Below are 20,671 nucleotides of genomic sequence, written 5' to 3' on the forward strand. Positions count from 1 at the left end.
GTGCATGGAATGCTTCCAAGCATGACTTTGTATCTCACCCTCTTTCTATTTTGTTTCTGCTTTTACAGCTTTTTTTTTCTTCTCTCTCTCTCTCTCTCCCCTAAGGTGCTTTAGTAAGACAGTTTCTTCATCTGTCAATTTTATTGCTCCTTCTCTCTCTGTTGGGAACGTGCTCTCTCTAGCCCCTGCCCTAGCGTACTGCACCGAGTCCTCTGTCAGATGATTTTCTCCATCCTGCCACAATGAACAGCTCTGGGCCAGTTTAAATAAATCAGTAATGAAGTTAGATCCCTGATAGGAAATTATCTACAGTCTGTCACAGTTACTTGTGAACCTTTGTAGAACAGCTGAGCTTGCACATCAATCTTTGAAATGCTTTTACAGACACCAAAGATTTTGGTGTTAGTCCAAGTATTATTCACTGGTGACTCAGGAGAGCCCACGTTCCTCACCGCAGGTCCTGGAAATCATATCTCCCCACTCTGGCATGAACACTGACCATTGATCTGTAGGGGCAGATTGAAAATGGGGCAGGGGATGTCCTCTTCTCCCACCTCTTAGGTCTGGGTCTCTCACTTGCTATGCAGCCAAAATCTCATGAAGGGCAGAGGTTTGGGCTCTTTGGCCAGTCTGGGCTGCAGAGACCCTCCAGCCAACCAGCCTAATGCCACAGGGGCAGTACGGTGGCAGCACTGCTGTTGGCCATGTTTCATGTTGATGTCCCTTGGGCCAGCGTACACAGAGACAGCGCTGGCCATGCAGCCTGATCACACCCTGTGTGCAGGGAACGGGTCGTGAGGAACACGTTCTGGGGGAGGTCTATGGCCCATAAACACTGAACCGACATCACGAAGCACGGCTCATCGTAACGTAGATCTTCTAGGGAGACAGTCACTTATCATAGTACAGGAATAAAATTCAGCCCACTGCTGACCTCAGTCAAACACACAACCCAACAGTTCCCCCTTGACAGGACACTTAATTGGCTTGGTGCACCAGCCACTACAGCCTTCCTGCCCCAAAACATATGTAGTTACAAACCTCCCCTTGACATGATCGCCCCGTTCCACAACTTCAGGTGACCCCAGAGCCTGCTCTCCCCAACAGCCACCTCCCCACACCTTTGCAAAGCACCAGTTTTTCATATTCAGCACCACTGAGGAGTATCATTAATTCCTCTCCATTACATACAGTCAAACCAAAAAGGAAAAAAAAAAAAAGAGCCAAATGCAGAGGCACGGATTACTTTTATACCTACCTCACTGCAGACTACATCACCACTGCTTCCATCATGTCAGCATGTTAGCAGGCTTGAGCTACCATGCTACAGTCTCCGCTAACTGCAAAGTCCACAGATAGATACAGAAAGCTGTTACAAGCCCCAGTAAGCTTTATAATGCCAGACAGTGGAAGCAGGGATAGCCTTGCCTGGGTGTCGCCCTGTGATTCTCATGGCAGCAACACATTCATGGTCTGTAGTCTAGCTGTCGGTCAGATCCCAAATACTGTTGCAAGGAGAGCCAAGCTTAGCATTTTTGATGCTAGGCTGGTCCATGGGACACTGGACTCTGTCCATGCATAATTAGTCCAGCTCACAAAAAAGGTGATAGAACATGAAGTCTGGGGACTGAGATTTGGCCATGGCTTTCTCTCTGCCTCAGCCCTGCTCTTCTGCACATGCTGTGCGGAAGCCATGGATGAGTATAGGCTTGGGGTCGAGTAAAAAGGATTAGGCAGATGGACTGAATAGATAGGATACTATCTATACTACCTAAAAAGCTTCTCAGAGCTTTGTTTAAATTAGCAGAGCTGGTACTTAAATGCTTTTCACTCATCAGACAAGCAAACACAGACATTTCAAACACAGAAATGCTTGGTATCATTTCATCATCCCAAGGAAGAGTCTCTTTAGAATTGCTAAGTACAAATTAGCTGTTTTCAGAATGTGTTAATTTTCTAGTGAATTAAATACGAGAAAGATTTGAAACTCAGTGATAATAGTTTGTTAATCAAACAGTATTATCTTCAAGATAATGGCTTGCTGCGTACTTGCAAGATTAGCTGCTCTGAGACGACATGAAAAAAAACCTTTGGACTTTTTTTTGCTAATTTTCATACGCACCCTCATTTTCTGACAACTACAGAGCTATTTGGCATGTTCTGATATTACAAAAACAGGGGAACATGTAAAGAAGTAAGGACTTTCCTTCTTTTTTTCCAACAACCTCTAATTAAATCTTTGAAACCTGTAAAGCAGCTCATTGTCTGAAAGGCAGAATGCCATTAATCCCTCCCAAGCAACTACGCAAGGCAGCACAGGTCACATCTTGGTGACAATAATTAACTATAGAAATACAAGACTAGGGATGACTGGGCAAGAAACATTTCTGCAGAAAAGGAGCTCAGTTGATACCTGGTCTGAAATTGAACATAAGTAAATTTAATCTTATTTCAACAGAAAGGGTTTAAGCGTTTGATGTGTTAGTGTCCTTTGGGCACAGGTCAACGTGCCAGAGAACAGGACTGTGTAGATGACCTTACCAAGTCCCACCAAAGCCACAGTTACGTAGGACTCAAAAATCAAGAGTTTCATACTAAACTCATGACACACACACATACACAGAAAATACCAATTGTGTGATTTCTGATTTTTTTGCCATTTATAGCACTAATCTTTTCTCTGCATCCCAGAGAGCTAATATTTCTCTCACGGTCACATCACTCTGGGGCAAAGGTTGGACAAAATCGCACAATACCACAAATTTTAACACCACCAAAACAGTATTTCTTTCTCCTAGAGCAGCCCAAACTTCTGGAAGTCAGAGTCCACAATGCAGTGGTTCTGCTGGCATATACCGGTGAAGATGAGCCTGGGATTTCTGTGTCTCTTTCTGGTTTGCAACACAGGTAAGGACAATCGTTTGGTGCTCCCCAGGGAATAACCCAAGTGTCTCTTTCTCAATTGCTCCCATAGCCCCATTCCCACATCTGTGTCAGACTTGTTTCTTTCACCCTGTGTAGGTAAGGCTGATGGGCTGCAGCTCCGGGGCTGGTGCCATGTACTTGGGCAGACCAGAGGATGGCAAAGGTCTACTCTTGGCTCCCGTGCCATGAATCTGGAATCAGAAGGTTTTCTACGGAAAGAGAGAGAAGGATTAGAAGAGCTCCTACCATCTAGATTGTCAGACCGAATTTAGCTCATACTAAGTGAGAGTTGTTAATACAGCTGACTAGCACTGTGTGAGGAGTCACGATTTACAGGCCTTGTACCATGGATTCGCTATAGGGTGTTTTTCCTTTTCGTATATGTAAAGAGAGTAGGAGAAAGAGAAGTGTATCCAGGGATTGTCTTCTGTACAAGGCATAGATTTTTGTACGAATAAGGACAAGCACTTAGGTTTCACCAATTTAGGTTTCACCAATTTAGGTACCAATGGCCAGATCATGCAGTCACATCTCCTCTGTCTTCTGCTGCTTCCAGTCCTACAGATTTCCTCTTGCTGAAAAGGAAATTGAACCCGGGTTTCCTACTCCCTGGTGAGAGCTCTGCCCATTAGGTTATAACAGGGCATTACCACCACTGAGGGAGGCCCTCCTCACCACCAGCTCCCAGGAGAGGACTTCTCTTTGGGGAGCTTGGATGGACTGAGAAGCTGAAGCTTCAAAGGGATATGGGAGTTTAGCATTTCCTAGCACTGGCTTATGTGGGGAGCCTCATAGGTTACTCTTTGGAGGCACTCAGCTCTCCACTGGTGGGATAGGGAGGCTAAGCACCAAACTCCTGCACTTCGACTTATCCTGGGATGTCTAAATTGCTGCTCTGCACCTTGCCAGGAAACGAGTCCAATCCCCTGAGCCCAGCTCCAGTTCATTCCTCCCAAAACACAGCTCTTGAGAACAATACTCAACTGAATGACTGCTCTGAATAAAAACCATGCACAGAGCCTGTGAAGATTTGTTTAGATTTCGCCTTATTATACCATGTACCTTGCAGTCAATGTTGTGCACAAGCCTAGTGCAGACCTCCACAACAGTTTGCTGCTATTTTTTTTCTTTTGATTCTTGAGTTAAGGGGGCAAGCTCTGATATTTAATCTGTTTTCCTTCTTTAGCTGGCATCTAAAGGACCTGGCAAGTCCTTTAGGACGTCCTTATTTTTAAGCGCTTGATCAGCTACTGTTGTGACTACTCAGTGGCCTGCTTTGCAGTGCTCATGTCCATTGGTTTCTGAGCTAAAATGAATCAGAGCAGCAAAGTAACCCAGGTGGAGAGCTCCACAGAGCATTGCTTGGTAGCTCAACAGGGAAAACTCTTTCTCAGTCTCTCTCTTCACTCCACAGCTTTGTGCATAAGAAGAGAAAATAAGAAAGAGAAGCAAGTGGCAGTGCTGGCTACGTCAGGTAACAAGCAGCACGTCAGGAGACCCTGTGTGGGGGTGTTAGTGGGAGTGGGAGGTATTGTGCTGGACACAGAGGTGGTGGCAGATGGGCCCTTCTCCTGCAGTCTGTGAGCCCCAACCCACCACTGCTGCAAGGGCTCCTCACCCAACACAGGGCTTACGCAGGTCCCTGGCCAGTTTAACCTCCATCCTTCCAGGAGTCTAAAATGTTGTTTTCACTTTTTCCTTTCTTTCCTTCCCAGATCTCCATTCCCTTTTGTTTTCCCTTTGCTCTCTTCTACGCTGTGGACAAGCCCTGCTTCCAGCCCTGGGGTGCAGCTTGGTTTTGAATTGGCTAAAAATAATACTGATGTCATTGGAAAATTGCATTTCTCCCCAAATTCAATTTTGTTCTCATCTCGGCTTTCTGTGCGTCGTTTTCTGTCCTGCTCTGTTTTTTCTCTCTCTGTCAGGCACACAGAGACCTTCCTCCTCGCACACACACGGGGATACCATACTGCTCTGCTTCGGCAAGGCTTTGTGGGAGGGAAGCCAAAGAACACGTTCAGAAATTTTGACTTGGGCAAAACAAATAAACAATGTCAACAGAAAGAAAACATGTTGAAACTGAAAGTGTGACTCAGCTACAATTGATTTATTCTGCCATAGCAGTATAGCCATCAAGGCAGCTGAAAAAAAAATAATCTTCATTTTCATCCTGGCTCTGTGTAGCACTGGGGAAGGGGGAACATTTCCCAGGTACTTTCTCCTCCATTTGTGATCTGCAAAGAGAGATCTGCTGCAATTTTGGCAGTAAATGCACATTGCCCAGCACGAGGGGGCACGCAAACGTCGGGACTGGTTTCGGCTGCCGGGCAGCTGGCTCAGGGGCGTGCTCAAGGGAAGGGGCAACGTGGAGCCCCGCCGGAATTTTGGCCTACCATTGCACTGCCCGCTTTGCCTTGCTATTTTCCAGGCTCCTCTTTGCACTCCTGGCATCTTTATTTTCTCACCACAGGTTTTTCAGTGCACCCTGGTACATAATCTGCTCATTTTGTTTTTCCCATTCTGGAAGATTTTTGCTGCACATAAGAAGGGGATTAATGGCCATTTCCTTGCGCCCTCATGCAGCCAGCTGCTCAGAGACCCCTTCTTTTTCAGAGCTGCCTGCGAAGTCCGTGGATCTGGCTGCTATTAACCTGACAGAGCTGGTGAACGGCATGCTGAACACAGCGCTCAGAGGTAATGTGACGTGGCCAGGCAGGTCACGCAGGCTGTCAGCCCGGCGGTCAATGAGATAAAGGGCTGATGGTGTTAGCAGGAGAAGCCATAAATGCGTGCTGTCTGCCTCCAGAGTTGATTCTAGGAGCAAGTCACCCTTGCGCATTTGTAATGCAGATAGCTGTCTGACCCAAAGAATTTAGAAATGAGTGTGTGTTTATATACAGACGCAACATAATTACTTAGGGGATGCCTTTAGAAAGCACTTTATAATCCAGTGCAGGTTTGAATTTAAAAAAAAAAAAAGAAGAAGTAATACAAATGATCCTTCCCTCAGTGGAAATGAGAAAGAATTGAGTCTCAGGCAGCTGTAGTGTATCAGCACCTCAGGAGCCTTTTAGAAATTAAATGAGCAGAGTCAAAACATGCTGTTCTCATAATTTGTTCCAACTGCTAATAGCATAGGCATGTGTTTCTGCAGGTACCAAAAAACTCTTCTCTTTGCTGAGCGTCACGTCTCACAGCTCATTTGCCTTCCACAAAGTGTCAGTCACCATTTATAACAGTGAGTGCCTCGGCGCTTTGCTCCGCGCAGAAGCGTTTTCTCTCACACAGCCGGCGCATCCAGATACTGATTTTTCTCTGTCTCTCCCTACAGTTTCTAACATGAAAAATGTTGACCCTGGCAAGTTCCCTATGCATTACTGCTACTGTTTGAACAATGTGACAAATGACTTGACAGGTGGGTACACAAGAGAGGTTGGCAATTGCATGTGTGTAAGCTGAATTATTTCCTTTGGAGCTGAAAGCTGTAGCCTGAATTCTGCAGACTTCATCCTTATGAGCAGCATTGCCATACTGAGGTCAACAGCCATTACTCACAATGAATGGCTGGTCTGAACCTTGGGGGAGACTCGATGAACTCACTTTCAGATGGCTACACCCAGCTAGCCAGTCTGGGATGGAGCCATCAGTCAAGTGACCGGCATGGTTTACCCGGCAGAAAGACCTCCCTTTCCTCCTTGGAGTACAAAGAACAGTGCAGGAGAGACAACCTGGCAATGTATGATACATTACCTTAGCCACTTTCACTCTCCTGGGATAACCCACAGGAGATGAACAAGGACTTCTCTGCACCAATGGACTCTAGTAACTTCAGTGAGCCCAACAGGAGTGAAAAGCAAGGATTAACGTCTTCACAGAGCTGTTTAACGGAGTGTAAAATGCTGTTGGGCAAATCCTTCACCTATAATCCTCATTCACATCCCCGATCTCACGGTATTTAACATTTATTCAATAAATCCTGGATTTAACACTCCAGGATGGGTCTGAGCGCTCTAATTCTATGGGTGGATAATGTAAGATATCACAAGAGTAGCTCAGCAGCTTGGGACCAGAACCTGTACTCTCTAAGCTGCATGTGATGACCACACACATGAGCCACAACGGCTTTCAAGGCTTTTTCTGGACCCACATATCTCACAAGCTTTATTGCATAATCACCCAGTCTGCCTTGGGGTATAATGGAGAAACTGTAATCTTTCTGCCCCAAATCCAAAATATCTTGGTGAGCAGCCTCCCAAGTAGTTGAAATTGAGTGCCCAACACAGGGCTTATGTCTGTCACTCCCTAGATGACAACACTGACTTGTTACTGCTAGAACCTGTTGTGAAAAAGTCGTAACACCACCACCACTAGCCATTTTTTGAGCTGACAACATCAGTGTGTCTGAAGTAGACCTCAGAGGAGACAATCACATGCCTCCTGGAAGGTCCTACATGGCAAGTAGGCAGTTAGTTCAGGCAAAGCCTACAAGCTTTGGTTCTCCTTCTATGTTTAAGCAGACTAAGTAGAGTGTTACTTTAAATTGTTCTCTTGAACAGATAAATTCCATTTAAGTTTACTTTTAGGCACATTGGTGCTATTTTGGGTATCATCTTTGAAATGTGCTTCTGCAGAGTATTCCAGTAGCTTCTTAAGTCCACTCCCATTCGGCAGAAACATTTTGAACTTTAAAATGTTTTAAACATTGTCACGTACAAGCATATATCCAAAATATGATCACGTATAAAAGTGATTTTTTGACTTAGCATAGATGATAAATTATGTGTTTTCAATCATAAACTTTCTCTATTTCATTGTCTAGATTTTACAGCTTTACTTGTTGATATTATTGGAAACTCCACCAGTTATCTCACAGAAATTTTCAAATCTACTTCTATTCTCTCAGGTTTGCATTTCCTTTTAACATTTATCATTGTCTTATTTGTCTGATTTACTCCTGGCATGGAAACAAGCATAGAAATGTGTATAAAAGCCTATTGCTCTTACTCAGAGGCATTTTTCTTGCAAAGCATGGACTGCAGTTGTAAACAAAGTCTCCTTAGAGGAAGAAGATACATATATAATGTGTAGATATATATAATATAGAGACATACAAGTTTTTATGAGCAACTATGTTTTGTTTGCAAGTTTGGTGAAGTATTATCAAATGCTGGTATTTTGGGGAATTATGATACCCAAAGAATAATTATGGGCTATATTATCTGAAGAATTGTATTTTTGATGTAGAAATGCTTGTAATTTAGAATTTAAATTAGGTAGAAACATTTCCCGTGAAAATATTTGCATTTGGATTTGGAGCTAGTTCGAGGTTTTTGTCAAAAATCAGATCAGAAGGAAAATATTTGGCCAGTTGTAGTAGCCACATACCATTTTCTGTTTGTGTTTTCAACTATTTAAGATAACCTCATATAATGAAAACTGGTAACAATGATCTTTTTTACATTTTTTTGTCTTTCAGTGCGTCAGAGCAATGATTCAGATTGCATCTACATCTGTGTGATGACAGGGCAGACTGGTAAAAGTTAGCACCATTCTACCCCAAAATATTGTCCTACTTACGCTTGGTGATGACTTGTACTAGAAACAAGACTTTCTTGGTATTTGTAAGCATTTCTATTTGCAGGGAGAAATCTCTCTGACTTTTGGGAAATGTTGGAGAAGTCTCCTGTTATTAATTACACATTTTCCAGTAACACATCTTCTGACCTAGGTAAGTACATCCTGGGGAATAAAAGGAAACAACAACAATGAAAACTATGCCCAGGTAGCACTTGCAATGAATACTTCATCTTTATCATATAAAAATATTTTAAAATATTATTTTAAATTGTTATTGTTACTTATATATATTAATATGTATTTATTACAATTAAAATGGATTGATATATTATTGTAAGTGTAATACAAAATTCATATTATAAATGTAAGTAAAATGTACAAACTTATAAATTAGTAGCTATTAGTTTTTCTAGTGGAGGAATGAACAAAACCTTCTGGGATAAGAGCTTTTACAGAATTCAGCAGTGGACTGTGGAGGCTCCCTGATGCTCTTAATCTAAATGGGTACCTCACTCAGCTCTCAGCACAAATTTTCTCCTTTACATGAGTTACCTTCAGAAAGGAGTTGGATATATTCAGTCAGTTTGCTGTGTGGCTCCTCCACCCAAAACTGCTTTGCTGGGTTGAGGTGCACTTCAGATCCTCACCTCTCATTGCTGCCACAGCCATTTCTCATTTTAAATGCTTGATTAAAAGAGGGAGACAGTGAAATCAATGACAAGTTTATCTGTGCTGAAAGCTGCAGGATGCGTCTCTCCTGTTCAAAAAACATAATCAAAGGCACTTTGCCAAAAATTACCTTAATTAAAAAAGAAAACAACTGTTTCCATTATACCAGAACCTGATTTCTTCCCTTTTTATCATACAATACATGATGGGTGGTGAGTGTACTAACTCTATCTTCTCATTCCTCAAAGATCTAGATTCGATTTTTTCAAGTTTCATGAAGTTACAGGAAGACCCAAATAAAATGGTAGATCCATCAGCAGAACACGTGTGGACGTGGACATTTAAAAGTGAGCAAATATTGTCAGACCTAAATTTATATTGTCTCTCCTTTCTTATGGTAAATTTTTCATTTTTTTCTGTCTTTGACTTTATATGACGTTCAGTTGTGAGTACCTGAGCATTTCATAAGCTTCAGTGCATTTAGCTTTGCCACAAGGCTACATTATAGAAAAGTGCTAGTCTGCTTCATTTTGAGGGTGAAAAAGCAAATCTTCACACTTGCTTCCATGTAATAGGAGCAAAGAGAAATTCAGCATTTTACTTCATACCTCCTCATCACTGCAGCTGCATCTGTCTACAACAAAATTTCTACATTTTCTCTAGTCCGTCTACTGTCTTTTTATAAGCTCTTTTAATTTGCTAAACCGCATACCAAACTTTGTTATCTCTTCCAGCGCCCAGTGTCACTCCTGCCTCAAAATGTCATCAGTTCTCAAATTCCAGTATCTGCCCTCCAGTACCTGCCTGCTCCCCTTCACATAGACAAGAGCTTTCATCTCTCTCCTCTCTAGCGAAGCAGTTTAGGAAATAAAAAATAATTTATCTGAAGAAAAAGAAACACTTTGAAGGAACATTTCAGTTTCTTATTTTTGTTTATGAAAGCTTGTACATTAAAATGTTCTCAGTTAAAATTTCAAACATTATTGGTACTCCCCATGTTTCCGTATTTACAATTAAATGGAGAGGTGGCCATTCACCTGCCAGGGGAAGCACTCAAGGACTAGATGGGATTTTCTAGGTTTATTTTAGAGGTTATTGTCCCCCAGTGTGTTACACTCGCTGCTGCGGTGGAGCACCAGCATCCACAGCACGTTACTGGTGCCCTCCCTCTGTCTCCATCTCTCCTGCTTCTCCAGCTACCAGGATCCCTCTTGCCCAGAAAGGGGAGGAAATGCCCACCACGAGGTTCCCACCGTGGCCAAAGACAGTTGGAGCAAAAGGATCGGGGTTTCCATCACCACATGTGGATGCTTCCAGACCACGAGGGACAGATGGACCCCCTCCGACTGCTGGGGGGAGCTCGGCCCCGCTGCCAGCCCTGCAGCCCAGCCCCAGTGAGTACGGCGAGGAGGACTAACACCCGCTTTACCCTGCTAAAGTGGGTGGGGGGGTTTGGCCGAAAGCTGAAACCACATCTCTGAGGTTGAGGTTGGGAAGCCGTTCAGGGAGACCCAATCTGGGTCACTAGTGAGTCGACTTCTTTATTGTAGAAGTGCTAAAATCAGTTATAGAATCCATCTGTAGTTTCTTACCCTTTGGGGAAAAACTAAGTTGTACTCCTCACGGACACCTCTGCCACCCAGGTCTTCCTTCACATTTTACTCCAAACTTAGTGAGCAGACCTGTGGAAAAGCAATATAGAGCTGCTTCTCTTGGTCTCCACTCAACATACCCTCTTTAAAACCTTCCTTTCCCTAGCCCATAGACTTTTCAAGATTTAGCCAAGGACAGCTATTGTTCTTTTTTCATTTTGACATTTTTATATGCCACTGGAACTACTGGGTGAGGGACTCTGGCTGTTGAGCTGTCTCATATATAGCAATAATTCTCAATAGACAGATAAATAACAACTATCCTGAACGACACGAAGCTTGTGTCTTTCTGTTCCCATAGCTGACATGTCCGCATTTTGGATGCAGATGGTGTCTCCTCAAGAAACCAGCAAACTGATGCAAACAGAGCCAGGTGAGATTGATCTGGGATAATAACAACGTGTGTCAGTTGGCAAATTTATGAAATAGAAAATAATATATGCAGAAATAGGTGACTGTGAACGTATTTATACATCAAAGTCTATGTAAGTGTTTATTAGTGGTCTGTGAGTTCAGCTTTTTTTTTTTCTGTTATTCCTTCAATCAACCTTTCTTTTTTTTTTCTTTTTTTTTAAGATTTCAAGGCAAGTTATATTCTTTTCTCTCCTTCAGATTTGCCTTCCTCAGTACTGTCTATGCCACCCTACAGGCCTGGTGTGACACTGAAACTTTACTCAGCTACCAGTAAGTAGCTGCACCTCATGCGGCAAAAATAGTAGTATGTTTGAAAGTGTATCAGTATGCAAATTTTCCCACGCAGAAACAACATACATGTTTAATTTACATGATGACTTATGTATGTAAAACACCCAAAAGGTCTAAAAGACTGTTTCCATATTTGTTTGCGAATCATATACAATCACACATTCAAAATACGAATTACACTGTGATGATAGAATTAACATAGGTACTCTGTATGTCAATTTTAACATGGATTTGTTATTGGAGAATCTTAAAATTAATTTATTCCAAAAGAAAGAATCACGCTTTATATCTCCCTATTCGTATAAAGGAAATATTAAGTCAATCCGTACCAGATGAAATCTCCAGAATTGCCCTGAATTTACAATACTGCAAACTTCCTCCTCTGCTAAAGAAAGATCATTATCAACTACATTTTCCGGAAAGCTCAGTTCTTCCTTTTAAGCACTGAAATAAAGAGTTAGAATTTAAGAGCTCAGCATGGTAAATATATGATAAGTGCCACTCGACTTCTAAGTATCACACATTCATGTTGGCAATAAAATTGTATTTACATATAAGGATTTAGTAAGAGATTACATGCTTTGAAAAACTGGTCCTGATTCAATGCCAGGAGGGGAGTCTGAACTCTGGGAGAGTCCAGCACCTGCTTTGGATGCTGAGCATGTGTGTGTGTCTGAGACCAGGCTACCTACGCCCAAATTTGCAAAGTAGAAGCAGAGCTCAGGAGTACAACGGGAATAAATCTCAACTGCAAATCCCGGTCTTGGGGATTGAAGACAGCTAGTTCAGCTCTAGGTACCAGCATCATGGACACCTAAAGCTGGGTAAAATGCCCCCCATGCTGTAGACATCTTTAGTACCCCTGGGATCCTTCCACTCCCAGTCTGGTGTCCTTGCTCCCAGTGGTCACACTGGAAACCAAGCCACTTGGCCAGCTGAGCAGTGGGCAAGGTACAGCTGAAGTTGCCTGTATGTCACAGTTCCTGATTATATGCTCCCCATTAATCTGGTAGTTAAGGAAGTAAATTTGAGGGATACATTGTTGTACATGTTCCAGCATTGATACTAATACGGAAAGCAAATCAGTGTTATTATGATTTCATATTGGTGTTGTATTTGGAGGGAAAATCCAGACCGCCTGTTCTGGGATCCAGAAAAAATCTATGTGCCTATAGTCCAGACTCTGACTGTGATTATCTGCTGTTCAGTGCAGCATGATCTTTTTAGGGAGAGAAGAGAAATTTGGTAGCTACCACTGAGGTCGGTGTAAAAACTCCTGTAGTGCATGAAGCTGGGGCAATGCCTGTGCTCTGCTCAAGACTAGAGAGGAAAAAAATTGTCCCCACTTTTCCAGAATAAGCAGGTGGCTCAGTTCCAAGGTTTCCTGGCATTAGGACTACATCCTGCCAGTTTGACTGCTTAGAGTTATGATGGAGCTACGAGCTCGTGGGATGCTCTGGGAAGAGGCTGTCCTTGGTCGCCCTGTTGAAGTTGACTCTGCTGCTACAATTACAGAGTGTGAACACAGGTCTTGCTGGGTGGTGAGGACTGCCGGAGGGAATTTTGGAAATCTGTCCATCAACTACTTGTCTTTCTGTGTGGTGACTGTTTAAGAGATTCACAGATGCTGGGTAGTGCAAAGATAATATATCAGACTAAATTACAGGGTCTTCATTATATTTTGGACTTTACATTATAGATAAAACCAGAGGAGTCCAAAGAACTAAAATGCCAGTCAAATAATATTTTTCCAGAGGTCTGTTTGGACATCTAGGAAATAGAACAAAAAAATTTGATAATATGGGCAAATAAAGGCCTGCAAATTCTGAAGGATAGTAGGCAAGGAAAGCAAAGAGAAATGCAGATTATATGGTTTGTGATGGATTAGTAGGAAACTGCACCATTCTGGTATTGTCAAAGGAAATCGTGTTTCTTTAATATGGATTCCTGATAAATCTAAGTAAGAGAAAACTGCTGCTGATAGTTAGCCTGTCAAAACAGGAGAGACAACGTGAAAAACTGAGCATCACCAGCAGGTTTTTGCACAAAGGGAAACTCTGTAGCCTTGTCCTTCTCTGCTAGTGGAGCTGACCCAGAGCATCGGGGATACAGCCGGCTCCCTGGGTCCATAGAGGCAACCCTCAGATCTTCTTTTTGGGATTACTTGGAGGCTTAAAAATCAAGCTCTGGCCTGGATTCCCTGCTAATCTCACCACTTCTAATGATATTTTAAATACTGACTTCTCTCAGTTCATTGCTGAATTCCAACACAACTTTACTTGTCTGTAAAGGGCTTTTGTGGGGAGAGGTAAATATATTTGAGTCAGGGAGAAAGGTTCTTTCACAGATCTTCAATTTTTCTGTCACTGGGAATAATCACGTAATAGGTGAGCAGTGGTATCTTACAGCTTTGGTGTCATTTGCTTTTTCCCTTGGTTTTGCTGTTGTTGCCTATTGCTGTAATCCAAGACCAGGATTTTGTGCTGTTACTTTTTGTAGCTTTTGCTGATTCTGATCAGGTTTTTCAGAGTTCCCAGTCCTGTTCTGGTTGGCTGAGTTCATCAGCATCTGTTGGGTTGCTTGTCTTCTTTTTTTTCCTTTTTAAATTTTTTTTTTTACTCATACTATTAGAAAAGAAAGCATTTGAGAGCATACAACTCAGTGGGACATCCATTTTCAGAAGTAAATAATCTTATCAGAGTTAAAAATACTGACCATGAAAAACAAAGTTTGACAACAGCATCAAGTGATCATACAAACACAAGTCCTGCAGAAAGGCAGTGTCAGGGAAGAGGGAGAGGAAACTATTGCCTGGGAGGACTGAGCACGGCAATAAAAAAACTATCCACCGAGACATGTTTCCAAGGAGAAGACTCACTGGTGCTGAGCCAAGGAGCATTTCTTGATGTAAGAGGCTTTTAAAACCATGGAGTTAGGAAGCCAAATACCCTTTTTTGATCTTTCTCTCATTTTACTTCTGTTTAAAAGGCTCAAAATACCAGAGTCCTTGTCTTACCTCCCATGACATAAATTGATTGCGTGAAGATAACGAGCTAATATCATATCATATGAATATAATTTGACTTCTTGACATTCTTGATGGTGTGAAGAGAATTTAAGAGGAACTAGGTCTTCTTATCTTGATTGGGAGCAGAGGAATATGCTATGGTAATTCTCATCCATCAAAAATTCTGCACAAAACCAAAGTTGTCTGCATGTCTTGTTCGCTTTGGGTGAGTTTGACTTGAGGATTAAATAACTGGAAGTTGCTGGAGTATGTGACTGGACTTGCAGTATGCACAGTCCAGAGTTTGCTCATGTGCCAATTGCTGTCTGGTGAGCAACACTATAGACCCTGGAGAACCTAGGACTGGGAACCAGCCCGTTTTGAAAAGGCTGGGAAACATGGATTTCAATGAGCGCAGGGAATGGAGAGTCACTAAATGCCTCTCCATCAGAAACCACGATGACAAGAGGATGTCTACCTGCATATATCAATCATGCGTTTGGGAATTAAATCAAAGGGTGGGACTGCAAAGCAATGAAGGGCATCCACAATGCTCTGAAGACTGAGAAGTTATTCCAGGAAGTAATTTCTTAAATGACAAAAGTGGATGCCAACTGATAAAATATGCAAGTGTGCATATTAGAGCATGCAGGGAGGGATATTGTAAGTCTGAATTATTCACAGTAGCTGTAACATTGCTTTTCACTGGCAGCAAAATTTAATTTCAGTATCAGAGATGTGATGTTGAGTTAATAATAGAACGGGCTGTTTACTGCCACAAGAATTGGTTACTTATCTGCCTGTGACAGTAACTTGGTAATTTCAAATAGACAAGAGCAAAGCTGTGCACAGGGAGCTGTGATTCCTGCGTGTTCTGGTCTGTTTTGACTGACTCAATTTCTTAGAAAAGAAAATTCTTAGACAAGAAAGTTCTGAAATAAATTCTTACTTTTAATTCTTTTTTTAAATTTTAATCCAAATCTGCATGAATTTATGAATTGAATACAAAAAACACATTTCACAGTAGAAATTTATTACAGAAGAGGTATAAAAAATTACTATGAAGCACTGAAAAGTTTAATTTCAACAATATGATGTGAGTATATTATCCAATCCAAATAAAATTAAATATACCATTAATTGAAAGAGAATTTCAATATTAAATAAATACAGTATTATGTAAATGCAGCATTAATTTAAAATTAAGTGACTGTCAAAAATTAAAACCAAAGAAATTTGTTTAACTTTCAGCATTTTTATTTGACTTCTCCTTCCCACATAGATGAATCCAAAATGAAATTGCAGTCATTCAATTTGCATTTAGAGAAAGCTGAACTTCTGCTGGCAAAACACCCAGCTGGCAAAACAGCAAGCATTTAACACCTGTTAGGCAGGGTGGCGAGTACCCATGTTGGTGGAGACTTTGAGATTCGTTGGAGGGTGGCCCTTAGCAAATTTTTATTATTTACAGCAACTCTAACATCCCTTTTCACGGGCAACGTATATTAAAACCTCATTGCCGCACGCTCTGATGTTCAGTTATTAACACGAAGAGTGTTTATTAAAGCAAGAAATCATTCATTTTTAATTGCCAACGAGCGCAAAAAAAATCAAGGTGTGTCAAATGCTATTAAGTGGACAAAGCCTAATGACATTTATGCGAAGCTGCTAAGATTAAGAGAAACGGCGCTCCCTCTTGCACATCCCTGATTAATTACGCTTGATATTTGTGTAGGACCTTTGTCACACAATGAGTTTTCAGAGGGGCTGTGAGTTTGGGAGTTGCAAGTGTCTGCCCAGTACTCCTCCCTGACTCCTGCTACCTTGGGCAAGCGTTAGCAGAAGAGAAATAGTTTCGTAGCGATCTCTTTCAGGTTGGCAGAGCCTTTATTTTCCTCCTGCCCATGAATGCCATTTTATATTAAACCCCTTGTCAGCACCAGACGACTCAAGCTTATTTCAACAGAACTTCATTAGTCCAAATTTAACCTCCGTAACCTCTCCTATCGCATAACGTAAGATGGCCCAAAGTTATAAAGCATGTGAGACGTGAACCTGGAAATGCAATTACAGTGTCTAAGGGGATTATACTCTGCAGGTAAGGCAGTTTATCTACACATGGCCAAAGCCTGCCGCTAGTTACAGAAACGGAAAAACCAGCTGACAGCCACACTGCAGCCACCTTTGCTCTGCACGTTCGGGCTCTTCCACCCCGGTGGGTGCATGTGAGGGGGACACCAGCATCATGCAAAATTAGCCCTCTCACAGCCTGGGCCCTGGTTATCGGTTCAGAGCCCCAGCGTGGCATTTGCAGGGATGTCCCCTATTTTTCACAGTGCTGGTGTAGGGGAGACATCCCTTTGGAAGGATTGCTGTACGCAGGGGACAATGCGATGTGTGTGCATGCAGTTCCCCAGGGTCAGATGCTATACCTTGCAGGGCAGGTGACTTCACTGCAGCAACCCAAAGTGTGCCCTTACACACAGCATCTCCTCTTCAGAGCAAAGAAGAGGTGGGTACACACTTATTTTAGCCATGCCCTGGTAGCCTTTTAGTGTATTGTAATATTGCGTATTTTTTTTCTAGCAAGTCCTTTGATTCTGACTCATCATAACACAACTGTTAGCTAAGGTGCGAGATGACGTGTGCCAGATAATGGTTTGGAGAAGACAAGACTATGGCAAATGTTAGGTTTTTCTCTTAATATGATGAAGAAAAGCCCCAAAAAACCGAAAACAGCTTCAATTTTGCCTTACCTTTTCTCAATTTCCCCTGTTTTCACCCTGCCTTCTTTTCTCTTTTCTGTAACAGAAAGGGAGTCTGAAGAGGGATTGTATTTGACACTGAAAAACCACATAGCAATTCAGGATTTTGTTATAAGCTGCCATCACCTGTCCTGTAGCACTGCTTTTCCTGCAGTCTGGCACAGCTGCATTTGCTGACGGGATGAAATGTTTGGTGTGCAAATGTTTACCTCTTGCTGCTGACTGCAGAAGATTCAATGAATAGAGTAAACTAGATATTTTCCTTTTAGTTGGCTCAAGAGAGGGGAAGAGGGAGTCCATCCCCAGGTACACCATTTTCCTGTGTTTTTCTTAAGTTAAAATAATATAATGGTGGCCACTTGAAGGAAAAAACACTGATTAACCAGCTGGCTTCTGGCAAACAAATAGTAAAATGGAGAAATTATTCCTACCTTCCTCTCCGTGCAAGCAAAAATTGACCTTTTTTCCTCCAGTTACTTGTCAGCTTTCATGAAGCCTGTAGGAATGTATTTATCCAGAAGATCTTTACTCATCCCTAAAAACTGGGCTGAAATTAGCTAATTATTCAATTCACTAGATGCAAGAAGGGGAAAACTGACAGTTGGAGAGATGGACAGAGAGAAAGTCATAACCTCTGCATAAATCATGTTTATTTTGTTAATGAGGCTAAAAACAGTGATGGAGAGAGCAGTGAGAGTCTGTTTCTTTATTAGCTCAGTCATATTTAATCTAGGATTCAGATTTAGAGTGTGGGAGTAGGGAAGCATGCGGAACTGGAAGTGAATTTTTCATTGAAGCAGCATATGCATATAGAAAATACCAAATACAGTAAGGGTACGGTGCTGTTCTTTGTCTGGCTGTTTTGCACTGTGGAAAACTGATGCTTCAATGGCAACTGAACCTCCGCCTAAACAGGTAACAACAAATACATTACATCTTTAGAGTTGTTCCTTACATTGGTGATAAATAAAAGCAACATGGTTTTAAGTAACTAACCAGTAATGACAAATAATAATAAATTGAACAGAATATTTGTGCTTTCACTCAAGCAGCTGCCAGGCTGTGTGTTGTTTTCTTTTCAATGATCTGCCTCACTGGGATTTGACTTTAGGATACCTCCATGGCTTATTAACCTGCAGGTTTCTCACAGCCCAGATAAGGCATTGCAAGAAATGTAATGGGACAAGTACTTGAAGTAGTTCAGAGTTGTGTTTTTTCCTAGGGTGTCCACAGGCGATCCTCAAAGCGTCCCGTGTGACCTCGCCTCCTGTCACTCTTATAGTGCAAAAGATCAATCCCTGTGTGATGGAGCTGTGTAGGTTTTTTCAGCTGTGCCTGTGCGTTGGCCAAAGAAGATATTCCAGAAAGGAAGCCATGAGGTAAAACCTGGCACTGGTTTCTCTCTCTTTCTGCTTAAAATACTTCATTAGGCTTTTTTCAAATGACAATTTTCAATCACCACTGCTCATTTTTGAGAGTCTGTGGCTACTGGTTGAGACCCAAACGGGTCCCCAGTGCACCGACCAATACCTGATCTGGCTGCCAGTATTCAAACTAAATGAATAAAGCTCAGCTGATTTTTTCCAAGTATCTAATGACATCATTGAAGTCAGAATCTAGCTTTTTATTTCCATATTCAATATTAGCAGTACGATATGCATACAGCTGTGCTTCTGAATGATAACAAGCTACTACTCTCCTAACTTTAACTACACCTTTAGGTACTGTGTTGAATACTATTCCTGGTTCTTGAAAAATGCAAATTATGTCTGTGAAAGAGTCAAAAGAGTTGCTTACTCCCACAGTAAGTATATTTTCTCTTTATATCTCTACATACCTTATTATGAAGGTATAACAAAAAATTTTAGATATCCAGAGTATTTGCTGTCTTTCATCAGATAGCTATTTTATCTGATAATGATTTTTTAAAGGGACTTAAAAAAAAGATTCATTAACATTCATGTATGTTTTTAATATTTTCCTCATTAAAACCTCTTCTGATGACATTTTTCTTGTGTTCTTCCAGCATTAAAACAAAAATGCCTTAAAAACATCTGTACGTTGGTCTAGAGCACTGAGGAATTTTACTGCAGTTTGAAAGATTGGTGACAGTTTTAGTTGTGTCTTTAATTTCTCCGTGTAAAAATCAGGATGGAACACGTTATTTACAAATATTTGTAACAAGACAAGCTATTAACCAGCTGTTAACCTAGACATCTGTCTTCCTCCAAGGCATTGTAAAAATAATGTGTAAAAACAAATGTATTTTATACAAGTGATATAACTGAAATAAAAGCATTGAAAGGCTTTTAAAAATTGTGTTTTATGAAGGATATTTATATGGTTGGCTAGTGAATGCAAATAGTTTATTCTAGTTTTATTTACAATTAAGAAAAAGTAACCAAAATTAACAAATATAAAATAATTTAAAAGCAACCTGAAATACTGAAGACAAGAAGGATTTTTCCTGGTATTAAAGACATGCAGATTATCTATTATTCCAAACCAAATGTCTCCCATTACTTCAGCAACTCATCTAGTGCAGAGCTCGACCAAGGAAATGTTCAAACCTCTTGTACTCTCATTCTGTGATACACCCGTGTGAGCTCACCAAGATTCAACTCTTTCCTTATATGCAACTCTGGTGAACTAAAAGCCACTTCTAAAAAAGGAAAGAATAACCAATGCATGATCCTATATTTTGCTACACTGCAGCAATATGATGCTATTATCAACCCAAAGTACATCATCAAGCCATTAATATTTCAAAAAAAGATTATTTGCACTACAGCTGGTGCATGTTGATGTTTCACTGAAGAAATATGTGTTCAAAGTAATATAAAGCCAAGGAGAAAGGTGGCAGCATAAGGAATGCTGCCCCCAGGGAGAGGCGGAACGCAGCAGCCCTCTTCCAAAACACATTTCACTGTTGTGCCCAATAGCATGACAGAAGCATTTTTGTCATATCAAAGAGCAGGATAGCTTGGAGTAGCACCAATTACAGTTGATATTGAAAGTTAGGCCAGTGGAAGAAGTAGGAATGTCAATACAGTGAACGCATAAATCAGGAATGTTAACACGGCCATGGTACTGCAGTGCTGTGAAGAGATCTCGCTCTGTAGCACCTCTCCTCACCCAAGGCAGGATCAGTTCTGCTGTGAAGAGCTGGATGAATTACACCTTTGTGCAACTGTTGCTTTTAAATCTCACAAAAACCTCTTAAAGCCTGAAAACATGATTAAAAAAATAAATCTCTATTGTTTCTTACATTTTTATCATTAAGTTTTCTGAGAACTCAGGAAGAAGGACATGAAAACAAAAACATAACGGGAGAAAACAATGATTAAAGTCAGTTTGATTTTCTGGGTTTT

General features: G+C 41.4%; 1 protein-coding gene across 1 annotated transcript; it reads left to right on the forward strand.

The window, feature by feature from the left end:
- Positions 1–2,831: 2,831 nt before the first annotated feature.
- Positions 2,832–19,370, forward strand: HHLA1 (HHLA1 neighbor of OC90). The gene is made up of 16 exons (XM_059815817.1): positions 2,832–2,907; positions 4,340–4,399; positions 5,539–5,619; positions 6,080–6,163; positions 6,257–6,340; positions 7,745–7,828; positions 8,402–8,458; positions 8,567–8,653; positions 9,420–9,518; positions 10,368–10,565; positions 10,611–10,613; positions 11,125–11,196; positions 11,436–11,507; positions 18,523–18,679; positions 19,022–19,104; positions 19,327–19,370. The coding sequence occupies exons 1-16, from the start codon at positions 2,832–2,834 to the stop codon at positions 19,368–19,370; spliced, it is 1,341 nt and encodes a 446-aa protein (XP_059671800.1).
- Positions 19,371–20,671: the final 1,301 nt, after the last annotated feature.

This window comes from Gavia stellata, chromosome 3 (assembly GCF_030936135.1).
Source record: "Gavia stellata isolate bGavSte3 chromosome 3, bGavSte3.hap2, whole genome shotgun sequence".
NCBI classification, from domain to species: domain Eukaryota; kingdom Metazoa; phylum Chordata; class Aves; order Gaviiformes; family Gaviidae; genus Gavia; species Gavia stellata.